The following is a 23,709-nucleotide window of genomic DNA, read 5'->3' as shown; positions in this document are numbered from 1 at the left end:
GTGATATCATCGGCAGCTAGGTCATTCAAGCAGTCGTAGCCCGCAAACTCGGAAGGAAGACCGGGTGAAAATGGAAGCCTCTGCAGCGGTGGCAGTGTACTGCTGGAAGGCTTCACTCTAAGGTAAGTCTTTCATAATGTGCTAGCATATTATATTATCTTGAAGCAGGAAAATTTTTTTTTAAGTTCACTACCACTTTAAAAAGCACCTTCTATTGATCTCAGTTCCTCCAAATTCCTATTTGTTGCTGCTATGGTCTGACTTCCTGTTAGAGGGTGGCTACATTAATTCTTCATAGACCCACTGTATGTAGGAATACAGCCACCCTCTCTCGCTTGCCACCGAGATGAGCTATGGGCTATGGGATTTGTAGTGTGCATACAGCTCTGAACATGACTGCAACTAATCTGCTTTGCGCATTCCAAACAAACAGAAGCAAGAGGGGCAGGAGAGGTTTGGGAGATTACAGAGGGCATTACAAAGGAGCAGAAAAACACAGTAATAAACACTTTCATGAAAAGTAGATGACAGGGCCAATAATAAGTGTGTGTAAATCAGGGTGGATTTGATTTAAATCAAACTGATTTAAATCACGATTTAAATCACTAGTCAGTAAGGCTTGATTTAAATCATAGTTTTCTACATAAAGACTAATTCTTGCTGGTATAACTTTAATATGCAAGTAGATGAAGATTTTTAGAATAACAACTTTTCATATTAGTTTTTTTATCCCCAGTTTAATAGGTTAACCTCCTTAGCGGTATTCCTGAGTGTAGTTTGGGGTACAATTTGAGTACCAAGAGCGGTAACCCCGAGCTACACTCGGGCTTACCATGCGGTGTTGCTCAGGGAGTCCCTGCAGCACTTAGCTTGTCCTTCACTCCCACGATGTGTCCCCTGCAGTGTCCCCGGCCATCTCCTCCGGCCGAAGCCGGAATCCGGCCGATGCCGGCATCCAGCTTCCGTGTTCCGGTCCCTGTGATGTCGGGACGTACGGGCGCTGGAACCGGCGGCAAATTTGACATTTCTAAAAAATGTCATTTTTTTTAAAATGACTATTACATAGTAAAACATTGCTGTTTCAATGCATTTCACATACATTTTGTCCCTACTGCTTTGTCCTGTGCCCTGCCTGCAATTTGACTGTTCTTTCTGCCTGGAAACTTAGAAAAGCCCATGGCATCCAAAAAGCGTCCCTTTACGTCAAAAGAGGGTTTAGACCAGCTAGAGAACAGCGATAGTAAATCAGAACCACTTGCAGAATTGAGTGATAATGATTCGTGGGGAAATTTGTCATCAGACACTGAAAATGATTTTGCGACTTTGCTCAGCGATGTGTGAATTTGCCTCTGTATTTCAAATTTCAGTGTTTTTGGTTTGATTATATTATTGAATTAAATTTATTATTATTATATTATTATTTTTTATGATTATTTATTAAATTATAATTTATGATTTCGTGTTTCAAATTTTATCCTACCCGGGATGTTTACTAGACTCTTGTTCGTACAGATTTCAGTGAGTTATTCCTAAAAATTACAGCCTACAATAAAAAACTACATATTTCCATGCAAAAAAATTGTCCCGCTTTCAGCACAAAAAATCGGAAGTAATCAGACCGCCGAGGAGGTTAATCATTCATATTTGGACAACTTTTCTGTTGTACTTAGGAAGGAGAAAAATAATCATTACCTTAATAATAACAATTTAAATAGATTTATTCAACTGAAACAATAACATTACAGCATGTTATTTGCTTAAACAAACATCCATGTTTGTTAACTAATTTGGCTAAACAAAATATATATATTTTAAGAAACTTAGACTGTCAGCCCCTTCCTCCTCACACTTAGTTTCACTTTCTTCTTGTGCAGATCTATTCCACTCCAAACAATCAGAAAAATATTGTTTCTATTCTATTCACTGAACTTCTTGAAACTTAGCACTGAAGGGGTTGATTCTGTGTTCATAGGTTTGTAGAAGTTAGGATTAAGGTCTTTTTCTTAACTCTGTTCATGTTATAACATTTTTGCTGTGAAGAAGAGGCATGTGATCTCCGCTGAGTCAAATTCAGTTTTGAGAACTGCAAAAGTAAACCAAGCATCTGTGATAATATCTTGTAGGCAGAGAAACTGCCCAATAATCTTACAAAAACCTCTGGAAGAGCATGACATTGTGAATGGATTAATGGAATTTATTTACCAAAAAAATTAAACATATACAGCCTTATTCTACATAATTAAAAAACTAATCTTTATTTCATGATGGAATAACCTTTGGATGGTAATATATTTTCCTCAAAAAGCATTTTATTTAAAAAAATCAGATTTAAATAAAAAAAATCAGATTTAAATAAAAAAAATCAGATTTTTTTGATTTTTTTAAAAAAAATCATTGATTTTTATCCACCCTGGTGTAAATGGATTGTCTTTGCAGAATAAGGATATTTATTACTGTCGTTTTAATAAATCAGTCCTTTTATAATCCAAAATGATAAAGCAATTAGTCAAAATGCTATTTGCAAACTCATAATGCACTTTGGAAAATTGTACCAGTTATATTACTCAATTTTTCTCTTTTTGTTATACAGGTGTCTATGACTTACTGATACTTCATGGACCTGATGCATGGGAATGGTGCCAATACCTTTTTAGTCTTTTTCAAGATCATCCTGAAGGCCAGGACTTTGCTATACACTCATATGAACTCAATGAAAATGAGCCTATTCAACGCAAAAGTCTAAAAACATTCCAGAATAGCAAATGTATTCTTATCCTTCTCTCTGGGGATTTAGAAAGCAATCTCAACAATCCACATGTCTTGCAGAGCTTGAGGACAGTTCTGAGGCCACCGCACAAAATAATTGTGTTATTTTGTGGAGTAACAGACAAAGAGGACTTCACAAATATTTTCCAAGACTGGCCGCACTGGAAACAGCTGTCCTCTGAGGATGATCCAGAACTCTATATTACAAGAGTTAAGGATACTGTATTAGATGGTAAGTAGCATGTAAATAGTAGCTTCTGCTTTTCTCAGTGTTTTCATTATTTTTCTATGTTGGTTTGCAGATAGCTTAAGTAGAATAGCATGACTTTTACATGAATTCAATAGAATTGTAGACTTAATGGGGGTGCTGTGCCCACCTGACACTAATCTTTTTGTGTTGCAAAGCACTGAGCACATTAATTTACTGGAACATGATAAAACGCATCAGAAACGCACTGGAATGCACCAAAATGCACCAAAAACACACTGGAATGCACATGCTCCTATTTAAATTGAAGAAAAAGAGAGGGGAAAAAATGAACTGGAAAGCATCAAAAATGCACCGGAACACATCAAAAACGCATCAAGAACTGATTAACAGCCCTTGCACACTGTTCTGATGTGATTCATTTGCACCGTGGGAGCAGTATAGCTTACCCATGGGTATGGAGCTGGTTAGCTGCGCTCTCCAATAGAGGTGCTTTATGCCCCATAGGTTTTGGTACGCTTTCTGAAAGCACACCACAACTCCTTCATGCTTTCAGAAAATACACCAAAACTGTGGAACCTAAAGCAACTCTGCAGGAGAGTGCAGCTAACCCACACCAAACCCGTGGGTAAGCTGTGCTGCTCTCGTGGTGTGGTCAAACTGTACCGGAATGTGAAGCTGTATCAAAAACCATTTTTAGACAAGGCAGAAGAGTCACTGATCTGGCCTCTTATGGCCACATTGCCCTGGCTGATGCTCCTTGGCCGGGCCTACTTCAGAGAAAGTCCAGTGGTGGAGAAGATGGGAGTAATGTAAGTATAAATCTGTTTTTTTTATCAGGAACATTCTACACCTACTAACAGTGGTTGATTTGTAGCCTATTTGAGCAGACCTTATTGCAAGGTGAGCTCTAAGAAGTAAAGCTGTATGTATTGCGAACCTGTTTTTATCACAAAACTTAATACGCATAGTGTGGAATCTGGTTGAGTTAGTTGCATGCTAGGTATCCTACACTTACTGTAAAACTAATAATCCTATTATATTTGAGGAATGCAGACAATTGAAAATCTTCGTTGCTAAGCCTGTCTTAGAAATACCAAACTTTGTTTACTTACTGGGTTCTCAAAAAACAATGAGCCACACCTTTGAAACCTAAAATGAATGAGCACAGAAATGTTGTTAGGCAGCGTTTTATTGTACAGGCGTACCTTGGTTTACGAATTTAATGCATTCTCCAGGATGTTTTGTATTGTGAAAAATTTGTAAACCGAAACGCGGTTTCCCATAGTAATGCACTGAAAACCAGTTAATCCGTTCCTGAGGTCAGAAAAATGTTAACAAAAAGTCTTTTATCTATTCAAAACTCTTTATAAAGTGCACTTTAAAGGCATAAATACTGTACAGGGGCATGATTAAAAATTTCCAGAATGGCTCTAAAACTCGATGCAAAAACCGCTCCAACACCTCCACACTCGACGCCACATGCTACCCACAAACTCCAGCATGCATGGAGCAGGTACTATAAACCTCCCAGGCGCAATTCATGCTGGGGAAACTTGCTTTGTATTGGGGAAAAACTTCGTAAATGCATTGAAAACCAATTCATCCGTTCCGGAGGTCAGAAAAAAGTAAAAAAAAAGTCTTATTTGTTCAAAACTCTTTATAAAGTGCACTTTAAAGGCACGGGGCCGGCGCTATAAACCTCCCAGGCGCAATGCATCCTGGGGAAACTTGCTTTGTATTGCGAAAAAGAATCGTAAACCGAGGCATTATTTTCAATAGATTTTCATTCGTAAACTGAAAATTATATGAACTGAGGCGTCCGTAAACCGAGGAACGCCTGTATTTTACTTAATTTGTGACTACTATAGTTTATAATAGTAGAAACTATTTCTTACACTTTTTTTAACCACCTCAATTCCGGGCATTTCCTGCCCAGATCAATTTTTAGGTTTAACCCTTTGAGGACCGTAAGATTTTGGAACGCCAAAAGAATGAATTTTTTTGTTTTTAAAGTTCATACACTTCAGTTGCTGTAACTAAGCCATTTCATGAAATAATTGGCAAAAAGCTAGATCCGTTTGTTGATAAGAACTAATATTTTGACTCCAACCAAAAAAAAAAAGAGTTTTAAGTTCTTAATCAGATGATACACGCAATTAAAAACATGGGACAAATACGTCCCTTGGTCCTCAAAGGGTTAAGCGCTGTCACACTTTGAATGATAATTACTCAATCATGCAATGCTGTATCCAAATGAAATTTTTGTCCTTTTTTTCACACAAATAGAGCTTTCTTTTGGTGGTAATTAATCAGCACTGGGTTTTTATTTTTTTCGCTATAAATGAAAAAAGACCAAACATTTTGAAAAAACACATTTTTCTTTGTTGCAAAGTCATTTTTCTTCATAACGTTTGGCCAAAATTTATACTGCTACACTGCTTTGGTAAAAATAACCCCAATCAATATATATTATTTGATCTGTGTGAAAGTCATAGAATCTACAAGCTATTGTACCAATTATTGAATATTGATCACACCTGATCAAACCTGATGTACTGATTGTCATTTCTTGAGACACTCGGCATCAGTTCACACTATAGAAACGCAGTCCAGATGCGTTGCTGCGTGCACGTTCTTGATGCGTTTTTGACGTGTTCCAGTGCATTTTTGATGCTTTCCAGTTCATTTTTTACCCTCTCTTTTTCTTCAATTTAAATAGGAACATGTGCTTTCCAGTGTGTTTTTGGTGCTTTCCAGTGCGTTTCTGATGCGTTTTTTCATGTTCCAGTACAGTTCTGTGCAGGAAAAATGCAGCCTGTTCTACTTTTTTTCTGCACCAGGAAAGCACTGGAACTGCAAGCACTGATGTCAACTATGACACTGACAACCATATAACCTACTTTCTGTGCATTTTGGATGCATAAAAAAAGCAACTGAAATGCATGTAGTGTGAACTGGCCCTAATGCAGGCCATGCATTGGTCGAATGCTGAACAAATTTTCTTTAGAAAATTGGAAATTTTGTACATTTTGTAATTCAATGGTGCCACCATTGAATTCAACTAACCAAGACTTCAGTTTCACCTCATGTTGCCACAGAATAGAATTTTTGTGGCTGGGAATCTTCATTTCTTTCTACGTTACAGATCACGCTCATCTTTTCAGTTATATTTCTCACACAATTCTCAATACAGTGAAGCACAAACACATAGCCCTATAGTAAAATACACCCAGAACACAGTTAACCCTTTGATCACCCCACATGTTAATCTACATGTTCATGCCCAGTGCCATTAGTACAATGTCAGTGCTTTTTATTAACACTGATCACTGTATTGGTGTCACTGGAGATGTCAGTGACACCAAGTCAGTTGCCCCCAGTGTCAAAATGCCCACTGCAGTCCCGCAGTCCGGCTATAAGTCGCTGATCGTCGCCATTACTAGTAAAAAAAAATTTACATGTATTAGGATTTTTTTTAGCCAAGACATGTAGCAGAATACATTTTGGCCTAAATTTATGCCGAAATTTGATTTTTTACATTTTTCTTACTGGACATGTTTAATAGTAAAAAGTAAAAAATATTGTTTTTTTCCGCAAAATTGTTGGTCTTTTTTTTTATAGCACAAAAAATAAAAAACGTACAGGCGATTAAATACCACCGAAAGAAAGCTTAATTCGTGGGAAAAAAAGAACATAAATTTAATTTGGGTGCAGCTTTGTATGACCGGGCAATTGTCCGTTAAAGTAAACCGGTGCTGTAATGCAAAACATGGCCTGGTCTGGAAAGAGGGGTAAATCCTCTGGAGAGCAAGCGGTTAACAGGTTATTTCTCTCACATGGCATATGCATACTTGCAACTACACCCCAAAACACATTTTGCTACTCTTCCTGAGTATGGGGATACCACATGTGTGAGACCTTTTCACAGCTTAGGCACATAGAGAGGCCCAACATGCAAGAAGCACCATCAGGTGTTCTAGGGGAATATTCTAGGCCCTGGAGCACCAGGGCAATAGCATTACCTACAAAATTAGTCTTTTGAACATGTCATTTGTTTCCGCACTTTTTCAGAAAATGCAGAAAGAAAATAAAAACGTATTGTTTTTTTTACTCAAAGTTTTCCATTTATAAGATATTTCTAACAAAAATGATGTACATATCAATAATTACACCCCAAAATAAATTTTGCTGCTCCTCCTGAGTATGGGGATACCACATGTGTAAGACTTTTCCACAGCCTGGCCACACACAGAGGCATAACATCCAAGTAGCACCTTTAGGTGTTCTAGAGGCATAAATTACACATATGATTTCCTGACTACCTATCGCATTTTTGAAGGCCCTGGAACACCAGGACAATAGAACTACCCACAAAAATGATGCCATTTTGGAAAGCAAACACCCCAATGTATATCCTATGAGGCATAGTGAGTCTTTTGATTGTAATTGTAATTTTTTTCCACAAGTTTTCAGAAAATGCGGAAATCAAATGAAAACATATTTTTTTTTTTTTTTTACACAAAGTTTCCATTTATAAGATATTTCTAACACAGAGCATGTACAGTGAAGGAAATAAGTATTTGATCCCCTGCTGATTTTGAATGTTTGCCCACTCACAAAGAAATGATCAGTCTAAAAATTGAATGGTAGGTGTATTGTAACACTGAGAGACAGAATAGCAACACAAAATTCAAAAGAAATGCATGTCTAACCAATTATGCACTGATTTGCATGTTCATGAGGGAAATAAGTATTTGATCCCCTTCACAAAACATGACTTAGTACTTGGTGGCAAATCCCTTGTTGGCAATCACAGAGGTCAGACGTTTCCTGTAGTTGGCCACCAGGTTTGCACACATCGCAGGAGGGATTTTGGCCCACTTCTTGTGGCAGATCCTCTCCAAATCATTAAAGTTTGGTGGCTGATGTTTGGCAACTCGAACTTTCAGCTCCCTCCACAGATTTTCAATCAGATTAAGGTCTGCAGACTGGCTAGGCCACTCCAGGACCTTAATGTGCTTCTTCTTGAGCCACTCTTTTGTTGCCTTGGCCGTGTGTTTTGGGTCATTGTCATGCTGGAACACCGATCCACGATCCATTTTCAATGCCCTTGTTGAGGGAAGAAGGTTCTCACCCAAGATTTGATGGTACATTGCCCCGTCCATTGTCCCTTTGATGCGATGCAGTTGTCCTGTCCCCTTAGCAGAAAAACATCCCCAAAGCAGAATGTTTCCACTACCATATTTGACAGTTGTGATGGTGTTCTTGAGGTCATAGGCAGCATTTCTCCTCCTCCAAACACGGCGAGTTGAGTTGATGCCAAAGAGCTCGATTTTGGTCTCATCTGACCACAACACTTTCAACCAGTCTTCCTCTGCATCATTCAGATGTTCAGTGGCAAACTTCAGATGGGCCTGGACATGTGCTTTCTTGAGCAGAGGGACCTTGGGGGCACTGCAGGATTTCAATCCTTGTCGATATAGTGTGTTACCAATTGTTTTCTTGGCGACTGTGGTCCCAGCTGCCTGGAGATCATTGACAAGATCCTCAGGTGTAGTTCTGGGATACTTCCTCACTGTTCTCATGATCATTGACACTCCACGAGGTGAGATCTTGCATGTTGCACCAGACCTAGGGAGACTGACAGTGGTTTTGTGTTTCTTCCATTTGCGAATGATTGCACCATCTGTTGTCACCTTCTCACCAAGCTGCTTGGCGATAGTTTGGTAGCCCAGTCCAGCCTTGTGTAGGTCTACAATCTTGTCCCTGACATCCTTGGACAGCTCTTTGGTCTTTGCCATGGTGGAGAGTTTGGAATCTGATTGTTTGATTGCTCCTGTGAACATGTGTCTTTTATACAGGTAACAAAATAAGATTAGCAGCACTCCCTTTAAGAGACTGCTTCTAATCTCAGCTGGTTACCTGTATGAAAGACACCTGGTAGCCAGAAATCCTGCGGAATGATAGGGAATCAAATACTTATTTCCCGCATGAACATGCAAATCACTGCAGAATTTGTTATACATGCATTTCTTTTGATTTTTTTGTTGCTATTCTGTCTCAGTGTTATAATAAACCTACCATTCAATTTTTAGACTGATCATTTCTTTGTGAGTAGGAAAACATTCAAAATCAGCAGGGGATCAAATACTTATTTCCTTCACTGTTCATATCAAGAATTACACCCCAAAATACAGTTGCAAGAAAAAGTATGTGAACCCCTTGGGATTACGTGGAGTTTTGCATGAATTGGGCATAAAATGTGCTCTGAACGTCATCTAAGTCACAACAATAGAAGAACACAGGCTGCTGAACATAATACTACACAAACATTAGATGTTGCCATGGTTTAATTGCACATAACATGTAAACATTCACAGTGCAGGGAGGAAAAAGTATGTGAAGCCCTAGCTTAATGACTTCTCCCAGAGCTAATTGGAGCCAGGAGTGAGCCAACCTTGACTCCAATCAGTGTGATGATATTGGATGTGTTGCTGACAGCTGTCCTGCCCTTAAAAAACACACACCTGTTTTGGGTTTACTGGTTTCAAGAAGCACTGTCTGATGTGAACCATGCCTCGCAGAAAAGAGCTCTCAGAAGACCTACAATCAAGAATTGTTGACTTGCATGAAGCTGGAAAGGGTTACAAAAGTATCTCCAAAAGCCTTGATGTTCATGTGTCCACGGTAAGACAGACTGTCTACAAATGGAGAAAGTTTAGCACTGTTGCTACTCTCCCTAGGCGTGGTCGTCCTGTAAAAATGACTGCAAGAGCACAGCGCAGAATGCTGCATGAGGTAAAGTAGAATCCCAGAGTGTCAGCTAAAGACCTACAGAAATCTCTGGCACATGCTAACATTTTTGTTGACACATCTACAATAAGGAAAACATTAAACAAGAATGGAATACATGGGAGGACACTACGGAGGAAGCCATTGCTGTCCAAAAAGAATATTGCAGCATGCTTGAAGTTTGCAAAAGAGCACCTGGATGTTCCACAGCACTACTGGCAGAATATACTGTGGACAGATGAAACCAAGATTGAGTTGTTTGGGAAGAACACACAACACTATGTGTGGAGAAAAAAAGGCACAGCACACCAACATCAAAACCTCATCCCCACTGTGAAACATGGCGGAGGGAGCATCATGGTTTGGGGCTGCTTTGCTGCCTCAGGGCCTGGACTGATTGTTGTCATTGATGGGAAAATGAATTCCAGAGTTTATCAAGACATTTTGCAGGAAAACGTACGACCATCTGTCCGCCAACTGAAGCTCCGCAGAGGATGGGTGATGCAACAGGACAATGACCCAAAGCATACAAGTAATTCAACAAAACAATGGCTGCAACAGCACAGAATACGCCTTCTGGAGTGGCCCAGTCAGAGTCCTGACCTCAACCCGATTGAAATGCTGTGGCATGACCATAAGAGAGCGATTCACACCAGACATCCCAAGAATATTGCTACACTGAAACAGTTTTATGAAGAGGAGTGGTCCAAAATGACTCCAGATCGTTGTGCAGGTCTGATCTGCAACTACAGGAAACGTTTGGTTGAGGTTATTGCTGCCAAAGGAGGGTCAACCAGTTATTAAGTCCAAAGGTTCACATACTTTTTCCTCCCTGCACTGTGAATGTTTATTTGTTATGTGCAATTAAACCATGGCAACATCTAATATTTGTGTAGTATTATGTTCAGCAGACTGTGTTCTCCTATTGTTGTGACTTAGATGACGTTCAGAGCACATTTTATGCCCAATTCATGCAAAACTCCACGTAATCCCAAGGGGTTCACATACTTTTTCTTGCAACTGTACATTCTGCTGCTCCTCCTGAGTATGGGGATACCACATGTGTAAGACTTTTCCGCAGCCTGGCCACATACAGAGGCCCAACATCCAAGTAGCACCTACAGGCATTCCAGAGGCATAAATTCCGCATCTAATTTCCTGACTACCTATCACATATTTGAAGGCCCTGGAGCACCAGGACAATGGAATTACCCACAAAATGATTCAATTTTGGAAAGCAAACACCCCAATGTATATTCTGTGAGGCATAACGAGTCTTTTTAACATGTAATTTTTTTCCACAAGTTTTCGGAAAATGTGGAAATAAAATGAAAACGTATTATCCACAGAGGAGAGCACTGGTCCAGGCAGTAGGCAGGATGTGGTCAGCGACATTGAAAGGAATCGCCCAAGCAGCAAGCAGGAATACTGTCCATAGTCAGTAGAAGCAGCAGGCAGAGATATTGCCAGCACAGCCAAAACATTGGTCCAGGAAGCAGGCAGAAATGTGGTCAGCGACAGCCAAAACAATTGTCCAAGCAGCAGGAAGAGACATGATCAGCACAGCCAAAGTATTGGTCCTGGATGCAGAGGCATTGTTGATATACAGTCCAGGTCATACAGGGAAATAGCATATAGTGGACAGTGGAAAAATATCTTCACATATACTTCACTAAGAGTGTAGTGATATGTAATAGATCTGGAAGCACTCTCCAATACAGAGGCCTGACTGCAAGGGACATTGGGGACAGTAGTATCGGGTGTCATGGAGAATTCCGTCACTGGAACACCTCACGAGTTTACGGCCTGTTTAGGTAAGAGGGAGGATATCAGGGAAGTGCCTCCCATGGAGTCTGGTCACTGAATCAGAGCAAATTTGTTCAGGGGCATGGCCATGCGGATAGGGAAGGGTTGTAACAATGTCCTCTTGGTATTTCAAGTAGATTAGGGTTCTTTGTGTGCATTTTGTGTGAAAAGATGATATACGAACTATACAGGGCTAACTGAAACTGAAAGTGGATGGTGACCTTTTTATACCAAAAGATTGATCTCCTGGTGGCCAAGTAGGACTGTAACATCTGGTCATTCATACCCTCCCCCCATGAACTGGTTATAGTCATGTATGCATTTTGGTTTCTGGACCGGACCTTATCTTGTTTGAAGTTTCACAGAGGTGTCATCTTGAATTGAGGAAAGGATATAGACATCTCTATTATCTCTCTACTTTAGGGCTAGTATCTCTTCATTCCGCAAACTAGCTGTTTCACCCCGTTTTAGTTTTGTGGTGACATATCTTTGTGGGAAGCCCTTGCGGTTGGCACCTTCTGTCCCACAGGCCACAATTTTCTTTAGATAGAGATGGCGGAACAGTGGGATGCTTGTGTAGAAATTATCTACATACAGATTGCAACACTTCTTGAACAGCAGTTCTATAAGTTGCCAAACAATTTGGCCACTTGTCCCCATATAGGTAGGGAAACCAGGGGGGTCTAGCTGGCTGTCCTTTCCCTCATACATTTTAAAGTTGTAGGAATATCCTGTGGCCCTGTCGCATGCCTTGTAGAATTTTACCCCATATTTGGCCAATTTACTAGGGATGTACTATTTAATGGCAAGCCTTCCGGTGAAGTGGACTAGGGATTCATCTACACAAATATTTTTGTTGGGAGCAAACATTGCCTTGAGGGTACAGCAAAAAAAAGTTGATTAGTGGCTGAATTTTAAACAGTTTGTCATAATCAGGATGATTTCAAGGAGGGCACTGGGTATTATTCTTGAACTGTAAAAACCTCATTATCATCTCCTAGTATGTTCTGTGCATACAAGATGAATAGGCTGTCATATGATGTATAGGTTGAGTAGACCAGTAGGCATGGACTTCATTTTTTTTTGTCAGTCCCATGTTCAAAGTAAGTCCAAGAAAATCTTTAAATTCCTCCATGATAAGGGGTTTCCAGCAATCCTAATTCACCATATGCCAGCACATTTGTGTGGAAACCCCTCACCATGACTGGCATACAGAATACACTGCTCTACAATGTAATTTAGGGGATTCTCAGTAAAAAATAAATGAAAAAAATAAATTGGGGCAAAATTTCCTGCTTGTATCTGAAGGCCTGGCTGTGCTGTAAAAGGGGGAATTGTAGGCTCTTCCAAATTAGCGGGCAGCCATGCGAGATTTAAAAGTATGTCTGGGAGGCTAGTTTGGGTCCTACCTGGTTGTTGTGAAAGGGACACCCCGCTACTAGTACCTGGCTTATCATCTGGGAATGCTGCCCTGCTTGACCTTGCCACTGCACCAGGATTTGCAGCGCTACTGGTGGATGCCTCCCTATCTTCTGGGAGTGCTGCACTGCTTGTACTCGCCACTGGACTACTGGCGGATGCCTGCTTCTCCTCAGACCTCCTGAACCTCCTTGTTTGGACTCTCACCTCCTCAGAATCTGTTGCTGACCCACTGCTTCAACTGACCCAGAATCTAAGTCTGACAGAGGAAAGCCTCCTCGCTGCTGTATAATTTTTTAGACATGTTGATGCTTCATTGCTGATATTGCTGATGTTGATTTTGATGTTCACTGGTACATCGTGACGTATGTTGATCCCTGGTACGCAGTGACAGATGTGGATTTGACACTGGTACACTGTGACAGATGTTGATCACTGGTACAGGTGTGGATTTGACACTGGTACACTATGACAGATGTTGATCACTGGCATTGATGTGGATTTGACACTAGTACTGTGTGACAGATGTTGATCACTGGTACTGATGTGGAATGTGACACTGGTACTCTGTGACAAATGTTGATCACTGATACTGATGCAGATTTGACATTGGTACACTATGACAGATGTTGATCACTGGTACAGATGTGGATTTGACACTGGTACACTGTGACAGATGTTGATCACTGGTATGCTGTGACAGATGTGGATTTGACACTGGTATGCTGTGACAGATGTGGATTTGACACTGGTATACTGTAACACATATTGATCACTTGTACAAATGTGGGTTTGACACTGGTACACTGACAGATGTAGATTTGACACTAGTACACTGTGGCAGATGTTGATCACTGGTATAGATGTGGATATGACACTGGTACACTGGTACAGATGTGGATGACCACTGGTACACTGTGACAGATGTTGATCACAGGTACACTGACAGATGTGGATGATCACTGTGACAGATGTGTTTGACACTGTGACAGATGTGTGGGGTTATCTGGGTGATCAGTATATGTACCGTGAGGAACAGAAGTATTTGAACACCCTGCGATTTTGCAAGTTCTTCCACTTAGAAATCATGGAGGGGTCTGAAATTCACATTGTAGGTACATTCCCACTCAGAGACAGAATTAAAAAAAAAATCAGGAAATCACATTGTATGATTTTTAAAGAATTTATTTGTCTTGCACTGCTGAACAGAAGTATTTGAGCACCTGAGAAAATCAGTGTTAATATTTGGTACAGAAGCCTTTGTTTGCAATTACAGAGGTCAAACGTTTCCTGTAGTTCTTGACCAGGTTTGCACAGATTGCAACAGGGATTTTGGCCCACTCCTCCACACAGATCTCCTACAAAGGGCAAACAAGGCACCTAAATCAGCAGCCTGCAAAACCTTGCAGTCAAACTGAGCAAACATCAACTGCATAATCGTCAGTAAGACTGCGCACAGACGACCAGGTAGACCAACTAGATTGCCTATAGCAGAGAGGGGTTATATGTCAAAAGGGACTGCCCATAGGCGGTGCTAAGTTTCTTTTCTGCCTAGTGTCCTGCTCCTGTTGGTGAAGATATAACCCTATGGTCAATATTTCGAAGAGCTGTGTCCATCAATGAATGTAAGAGAAATTAACCTTTTCATTTCCAAAGCATGTAAACATAGTGGTACCATCATTGTGAACTTTTTCAGGGCTCGGTTATACATGCAGCAGGATTGGTGATTTCAAAGGCATTTGACAGGTGGTGTGGAGGAAATATGTTGCCTCCTCACTGCCTGTTTTAACCCTATAAATGCTGCCTGACTGTGCTGCAACTGCATGCATTAACCTTCCTGGCGGTGATCCCGAGTGTGACTCGGGGTTAATTTCAGTACCAAAAGCGGTAACCCAGAGCAACGCTCGGGATTACACTGCAGCAATCCCTCGAGCCTTACCTTGTCTCGCGATACCGCGAGGCCCTTCTGCTGTGTCCCCTGGCCAAGTCCGCCAGCCGATGCCAGCATCCATCTTCCAGGTTCCGTTCCCTGCAAGCATTGGGACGTACGGGAGGCAGAACCAGCGGGAGATTCAAAAAAGTAAAAATTTGACATACACACAATACAATGTAATCTGTTAGTATTACATTACTGTATCAAACCATTTCACCTAAATTTTGTCCCTAGTGCTTTGTCCTGTGCCCTGCCTGCACTTTTACTGTTCTTTCTGCCTGGAAACATCCATGGCATCCAAAAAGCGTCCCTTTAGGTCAAAAGCGGTTTTAGACCAGCTAGAGAACAGTGATAGTGAATTAGAATCACTAGCAGAATTGAGCGATAGTGATTCGAGGGGAAATTCGTCATCAGACACTGAAAACGATTCTGTGACTGAGCTCAGTGATGTGCGAACTTGGTGTTCTGTTTCAAATTTCAGTGTTTTTGGTTTGATTACATTATTGAATTAAATTTATTATTATTATATTATTTTTTATAATTATTTATTATATTATAATTTATGATTTTGTGTTTCAAACTTTATCATACCCGGGATGTTTAATAGACTCTTGTTCGGACAGATTTAAGTGAGTTATTCCTAAGAATTACAGGCCTACAATATAAAACAACAAATTTGCATGCAAAAAAAATATACCGCTTTGACATTCAAAAATATTGATTAGTTAGACCGCCAGGGAGGTTAAACAGGGTTACAGGGCTGTTGCTGCGTGGTCCCATACACCTACTTGGGTAACATTATGCGTTAGGGGCGGACTGACCATTTGGAAACTTGAGCATTGCCCAAGGGCCCGGGGTCAGTAGGGGGCCCCATGAGATGCCCCTGGTACCTTTTTCATAGGCTTTTTTGAGTTTGGGCAAGGACACAGGGGCCCCATGATCCCCTATTGCCCGGGGGCCCCATGAGTTGTCAGTCCGCCCCTGTTCTGCGCTGAATGTGACATGCTTTTTAATTACTGCCATGGCTACAGTATGTGTACAATCCTGAGCAGCTGCATCTATAATCACTACTCCTGGTTTATGAAGACAGAAGTGACAAATGAGTCACAGGCAGGTCACAGGTGTCTGACATGCAGGAGGTGATTGAAAGCCTAGTTTCACCTTCTCTATGCTGTAAGAGAGGCAAGAAGATAACACCCAAAAGGCTGAATGGCTCAGTCTCTGTAGACATATTGGTACTTACAGATTATGGTTCTTACAGATTGGTGAGAAGTTGATAAATTAGCAGAGGTTTCTGTAAAAAATTAGCGAAGGAAAAGCTTCCTTTCAGCTATGGCAGGCAGTCACCTAAAGGTTGCTAGCCAACTTCCATGTCTTCCAACACTCTTCCCTCCAAACCCAATTCTTCCATGGCCAATAGCAAACATTATCTGACCTCGCAGGCCTACAATCACTTGTCAACTGTATATTCAAGAATACACTAGCAATGTATATGAATCCCACTAAATGTTACTAACGTGATTGATATACTGAAACACATCTTCTCTTGATTCAAAACCTTGTGAAATATATCAAGTGAACAGGTGACTTTGTTTTCCCATGAACTATTAATGCTAAATATGCTTTTTGAGGAAGTGAAACTAAAAATGTCCATGTTGTTAAATATCATATGCAATTTAAATTTCCGGGACAGTTTTTTTTTAATGGCTCATTCAGAATCACAAGATTTGATGACACTACAATACAGCATTACTGCCTTATCTACATATTTTATTTGGTTAAATGGAAAGTATAATATATCTGTGAACACATATTCTGATGTATTATTGGCATGTTTTATGTGATTTTTCGCATGCTTGGCTGTCCATGTTTTGTTACTCTAATAAATATAGGAATTTGTACTTTAAACACTAAATGAAGTGCGAGACTGCAACTCACATACAGTGTACCTAAATCCAAGAAAAATATATATATATATATTTCAGTTTAACAGTTCCTAGATGTGGTAGCTGCATTCATTTTCTTTTTTGATAGATTATTTCACTTTATGTTCTGTCATATGGTGACAACTTCACTGTACTGCAGGCCCAGACTGGGACAAAAACTAGGCCTGGGAATATTAGACTGAGCAGCCTTGAGCCCAGGGTCCCTTCTGTTTTAGCCCGGTGGCGAAATGCCAGGGCACACTGGTGTCAGTAGTTTTTTATTTTTTAACTTATTTTTTACCATTTTATTTATTATACAATTTTATTATATCTTAGATTTAGGAGCCCTGGTGGGGGGATTTGGTGAGATTTTAGGGGTCTAAACAGACCCCTGACATCTCAGCTTTGAAAGGAGACTGAGGACCAGGGGTGTATTTAGGTATTGTGCTGCAGTAGGCAACACCCCCCCCCCGTGGAGAGAGCCTGACACCAACCAAAAACACCCCCCACCACACACACACACACACACACACACCTGAGAGAGCCTTCCACTACCACCACCCTAAATACACCGGCTATCACCCCCCCCCCAGTGAGAGAAAGAAAGACACTCGCCTTCACAGCTTCAGACGTCCCCTGGAATGAGAGTCAGGCTCTGCATACACCATCCAGCAGTCCGCAGCCTCTCTTGGACCCCACCTGGTCCCCATGCCGCGTGTGTCCCTTCTTCCATCTCTTCTTCCAGGGGGGGGGTGCTCCCCACTGAAAAATGCCACCTTAGGCAAATGCCTTGTTTGTCTTGTGGTAATTACACCCCTGCTGAGGACACAGCCCTCAATCTCTGTCTCTGCAACCTCAGCAGCACAGAGTGAATGGACAGGAATATCTATGTACAGAACTTCTTGTTTATTCACAAACTGAAGTATAGTAAATACAGTTTACTATGCCTCAGTTATGAATGGACAAAGTCAGTGATTGGTACCGATCACTGACTGTCCATTCATACAAGGAAAGGGATGGTAACTGACTCATTTACCATCCCCTTCCCCACTCTCCATCCTGACAGATCCCCTGTAGCAGCTGGCAGGAGAGAGGAGGGGGGAACCTGGCAGAGCTGCATGGGAGGAGAGGGGACCGCCCACTGTTGGTGTGCACGGTAGCCCAGGGCATCAGGAGGTAGATGAGAGGGGCAGCGGGGGCGGCATATAAAGGAACTGATCCCCTCCATTTCTCTCTGCTGCTGAATGCCTGCAGGAGGGAGAGGAGATGAAGCGGGCATTCAGTGGCTGCAGGAGAGAAATGGATGAATTGGTTCCTCTATATGCCGCCCCTCCTATCCAGGTGGCTCTGGCACACTGGGCAAATGCCTGGTGTGCCCTATGGCCAATCTGGACCTGCTATACTGTATCTATGGAGATGCTGTGTTGTCAACCTAGGACAGGACTAGAGAACACCTTCCTCTCTCTGGAAATACATAACATAGGGAGTGTATTGTAGACTACATAGAAAGCTGCGAACAATGCTAACTGAAAACTGTGCAAATGGAGCTCAGAAAGTTATGAGCAGTTCTGGTTGGATCAACAAAACATTGCTATATTTACCAGACCAAAAGGAAGTATATAAAATAAGGTACTTGTTATGGTTTACATGCACTTTAACTTTTGATAAATTGTATTATACTAGCCACACAGGGAGTACATTGTTTTTAATGAGTCTGACTTGCATCATGAATAGGAGCAGTAAAGTATAACCACTGCACCACAGATTATGAAATGCTGTCTAAACAATGAGCAAATATGACTGCCCCTTGTAAATTGGCAAAATTATTTATTTTAAATTGATCTTTTTTACATGTTTATCTCCACACTTTTCAGAGTGTGACAAAGCAGCTTTTAATTGGGCCAATGCGCTGCAAATGCTTAGCAGTTGCTGTGTGCCCCCCTTGACTTGAAAGGCTGAGTTTGACAGACTGTATTGCCTGTTAACTTGGCATGCCACATTACATTTTTTCAGCCACAACACAAAGCAGCATGTGAACAGACTCCTCCAGCTGTATTTTACATCATTTTAGGTGGTTGACTGGGGAAAGGAGGGGGGGGGGGAGAGCAGTAACCTGCAGCTTAGCCGCCTGTTTTTACCACTCCCAAACAGTCTAAGCAGGGCATATAGGCTTTTGTTTGTAAGAACCAATCAAGTTTTGTTTTGAAAGTTTTTAGTTCCAATGGAAAACTAACACATAGATTATGCACAAAATCTCCAAATAATTGTGCTGTAGATGTACAGCACATGCACCTAAAGTGTTTTTTTTTTCCTTTCTTGGTGTTGTGTATCCATTCTTCTCCTCCTACGGGCCAGCTGACATTCTGATTATTTATGTTATGTTACTTATATATATGTTTTCTACTTATAGAGATGTTATGAATATTTGTTACACTTGAGTGCAATAATGTGAAGAAGCGATTGTTACCACAAAACACGTCATTATTGTCAACAAGTATAACTTGATAACCACAATCTTTCTATCCTTTTATTATACGTATCTGTTTTTATATCTTGTTTGAATAAAAATTGGTATGACATTTTATAGAACTATATTTGTACTTTGGATTTTGATTTTGGATACTGGATACTGGAGCATGCACAACACTGTATAACCACGGATCTTCATGTGATCACACGCCTGACAAAGGGGCCCTGCGTGGCTCTGAAACATTGCACTTTTTTGTAATGTGATCCTTCATCAATGTGTAGCGCTCACCCCCGAAGGAGTCGCTGGAATTAACGGGCACTTCTGTCCTTACTTCAGTGATGAACCATATAAATATTGGATCCACAGCACATCAGTACACCTTGGGAGAAGTTTTATAACAGGTTTAACCAGTTGCCGACCGCAGATAGCCGAATGACGGCTGCACTGCGCTGGCCAGTTCTGGGAGGCCATCATGTGATGTCCTCCCGGAACGTGCTATCCTGCGCGCCCCCGGTGGCGCGCACCCGGCGATCTCCGTGATCGCTGTGTCCTACAGACAGAGCTGATCACGTAATGTGGTAAAAGGACAATCACAGCGGCCTTTTACCACGTGATTAGCCGTGTCCAATGACACGCTGATCACCGGGAAATGCAATTGCTGGTTCTCGGCTGCACTTTCCTCACGCTGTCACGCTGATCCAGTGGTGTCCAGAGTTCCCCTTAAGGAATAGGTGGGTGCAGCTCACAAGGGTTAACTGGAGGCTCCCTCTCTGGAGGTAATGGACTGGTACTGAGCATCTAATGGTATCTTCCTCTGATGATGTGCGTGCACACGTAACGCGTAAGGAGGAGCCAACTCACACCGTGGCGTCACGCCGTTGGAGCATAGTGGAGCTCCGGTGGCCATCTTTATTCGGGGATGGTCAGTCCAAATCACTTTGTATTGCTTGTATACGGATGCATCCTTTTAATCCTTTAATAAATGGTTTACCTAATATACCACACTATGGGCATTCTTCCGTTTTGACCCTTTTTGGGGAGTATTGATCTTTTAGACGCCCAGTACCAGTCCACACATGCTTGCATTCAAAGGCAGAAATCAGTCCTTGAGCTTTTGTTTTGTTGTTTATTGAGAGGATTTAGAACTGGGATAGGGTAGGGGTGTATAGGATGTCCAAGGGAACCAGCAACTGAGGACAAACTTCCTGGAACTATTCACAAACTCCTATTTTGTAGCACAGTCTCTGGTGGAGAGCTAGCCAGCATCTCCTTAGGGTATCACCCCAGACCCTAGGTGAAAGTCTCCTCTTCACCCAGCAATCTGGAATTTTTTTTCCTGAGCAGGTGATCTGACTCCTGTCCCATTAAATAGGTAAACAGTCACTAAGGGGGCTAATCTCCTTCCCCTATCCACCCAGGGGGTGCAGGTGTACTCACTCAGATCCTCTCCTCTACCATTTGTGGTTTGGCTGCTGCTAGCAGGCCTGTCAGCTGGGCTGCTCCTGCCCTGCCATACTGGTGGTCCTCTCTCAGGGGACCAGTGAGTTCTGAGATTTAATGCTCCAGGCTAGCAGGCAGGTCCCATCACACTAGGCCTCCTGCTCTTAGCCTCACATCTTCTACCCGACTCCTCTCCCCCACTCCACACTCCTGCCACTGAGCATGCTGCAATACTTTTTAAAGGTGTCCAGCCCCTTGCTAACCTCTTGTTGGGGATTGGCTAGGACCCCTCAAAAGTGCAGCCAGCCACTTCTCAGATCCACCCACTGCCTCTAAGGCCTTCCTCCAAAGGTATCAGGGCAGGGGGAAATTCCAGAAGGGCTGGCCTGCAGAGCCTCTCAGCCCTGACCACAATTTGACCCCTCTGGCTATTACACCTGAGCTGCTATTCAGCTCCTATCTAAGAATTAGGATCTAAGTCCCCCTAGCTAAACTAGGAGGGTGGTACAGGAGTAAATATACCCTTTGTAACATTTACAGGGATGTTTCAGTTTTCAACTCAGTTTTCAGTTTCATCTTACAAAGCCTTACAAAAATTTACAACACATTTTTTTTTAACCATAGAGTGGGAATTTACATTTTGACAAAACTGGTCTTGCAACATATTAGTTTCCACACACAATCGTATTAAAACAGAAAATTAATCAAAGCAACTCCCCCCCGAATCCATTTATGTCTCCAGTGCCATGAAAAAGCCTGGTGAGGTGTGACAGGGTGTAACTTGTAACTGGGCTTTTTTGTGACATTGGTGCAGTAAAGGCTTCTTTGTGGCAACTCAACCATACAGCTCATTTTTGTTTAAGAATTGTTGTATTGTGCACCTTAAAAAATCCACACTGTCTTTTTTCAGAACAGCCTGTATTTCCCCTGAAGTTACCTGTGGGTATACAGAACAATTCTTCTGTCAGTTTTGAATGCAATCTTTCTTGGTCTGCCTGACTTTGACTTGGTATCAAGAGGTCCTAAACTTTCCACTTCTTAATAAGTGATTGAACAATACTGACTGGCATATTCAAGGCTTTGGATATCTTTTTATATCCTTTTCTATCTTTATACAGTTGCATTACTTTGTTACACAGGTCTTTTGACAGTTCTTTTTTTTGCTCCCCATGGGTCAGTATTTAGCCTGGTTAGTGCATCCATGTGAGAGCTAACAAACTCACTTTCTATTAAATACACACACTAATTGCACAAATGCCACAGATGTATAAAATCAACCTTTAACTGCCATTTTAACCTGTGTGTGTCACCTTGTGTGTCTGTACCAAGTCCAAACATTCCAGGATATGATCATGGCCATTTGGGTGATTTCTGTTATCATTATGATTTTAAAAGGAGCCAAACAACTATGTGATAATAAATGGCTTCATATGATCATTATCCTTAAAGCGGAGTTCCACTCACCCTGTCCAAAAAATAAAAGTCAGCAGCTACAAAAACTAGCTGCTGACTTTTAAAAAGCAGCCACTTACCTGTCCCTTGGTCCCGCGGTGTGTCCCCTGCAGCTCGTTTCACCGGCCGTCCTGTATTCCAGAAGGCTGTCATCTTCAGTGTGGGCACCCGGCTGTGATAGCTTGCTGCTTAACAGCCGGGTACCCGCTGCGCATGCGGAAGTAGCACTGCGCTTCATGAATGGTCTTGTAGTCTTCTGGGACCTGTCACGTGTCCCAAAAGAATACATGGAGGGAGGACACCTTCCACTTCCAATCACCTAGGCGATCGGACTGGAATTGGGGGCATGTACCTGTCAAATTCGGGTACCCGCTCCCCCCCCCCCTCAAAGGTGCCAATCCTTAATGTAGAGCGGGGGAGCAGTCCTTAAAGCGGAACTTCCCCTTTTGGGTGGAACTCCGCTTTAAGTAAAAGACAGTTTTTTGGCACGATCAGTCATAAATTCAATATAAAACCCATAATTTCATGATTTCTGTTAAAGTGAAAACTTTAGAGCACAAGTGTAGCTGGAGAGCTAATTAAGTCAGAAACCTCTGAAATAAAGGCTTCCTTCCCCCTGTGCTTTAAGTTCTGCTAAATATTTCAAGCGCTATAGCTACATCAAACTGTTCTCTCTTACAATTGATTTGTAATGACTGTTCTTAACTACCTGACCTAGTACCAAGTATACTACGCAAAATACTTTGGTCTGCAAATGTTTGGATTGCCCTTATTTGTCCTATAATCTACAGGTGTTTTATGTCTTCCACTGTTGTAGATTCTGGTTGTGAATCTAATGCAGAACCTGAACATGAACAAGGTCCAAGTCACCCAGAGGCCATTCAGGGAAACCTTTTGTCCATACAGCCAGAAAGGATCCGTTGTGGGGTTTGTGCATTTTCTCTACTTTTGCTATATAAAGGTGTAAAAAATCTTGCATAATATTAGGTTGTGTGTATTTGTGCTTCTAAAGTAGATTACTCATCTGTTCTCAACATAAGGTTCTCAGTGAATAGCAAAGTGCTGCTATTTTTTATACATTAGTAGCTTTCAGTGCAGGGTTCCTGGGAATTGCCTCTGCTCGTGGGGGAAAGCTATACTGAAGAAGGATTTTGCTCTTCAGGCTTCCCATCTAGGCTGACCTATGGTAGAGGCCTATTGTTCTCTCTCTCAAACAATTAAGTCAATAAAATTGCAAAATGACTGAAGATTATGAAGCCCATCTGTTTCCATGGGTGAGTTGGTGGGTTGATGGGTGCAGCTACAAGGCAGGACACTAATGGAAAGTCTAGGATAGCCCATCATATAATTCTACCTGTTCCTGTGGTGGTAAGTGCTACAGATACTTAGGGAAGCAAAAAACAGAACTCAGCTTTAACTGGGTGTATTTAGCCATAGATTTGATTTTCTTTGCTGCAACCACGGGTTGCAGGAAAGAAAATTGTTTGATTCCCCC

General features: G+C 41.6%; 1 protein-coding gene across 1 annotated transcript in view; it reads left to right on the top strand.

The window, feature by feature from the left end:
- The window catches only part of PIK3AP1 (phosphoinositide-3-kinase adaptor protein 1), a 166,761-nt gene that overhangs the window by 48,621 nt on the left and 94,431 nt on the right, over window positions 1-23,709 (top strand). The window contains exons 2-3 of the mRNA XM_089656196.1: window positions 2,591-2,998; window positions 23,032-23,141. Of these exons, the coding sequence (XP_089512322.1) occupies window positions 2,591-2,998; window positions 23,032-23,141 (518 nt within the window). The remainder of the gene's footprint in view (window positions 1-2,590; window positions 2,999-23,031; window positions 23,142-23,709) is intronic.

Source organism: Staurois parvus, unplaced genomic scaffold, assembly GCF_062004578.1.
Source record: "Staurois parvus isolate SC_StPar_1 unplaced genomic scaffold, SC_StPar_1.0 ptg000894l, whole genome shotgun sequence".
NCBI lineage: Eukaryota > Metazoa > Chordata > Amphibia > Anura > Ranidae > Staurois > Staurois parvus.
The sequence above is the reverse complement of the archived record's forward strand: the minus strand, read 5'-3'. Positions and strand labels throughout refer to the sequence as shown.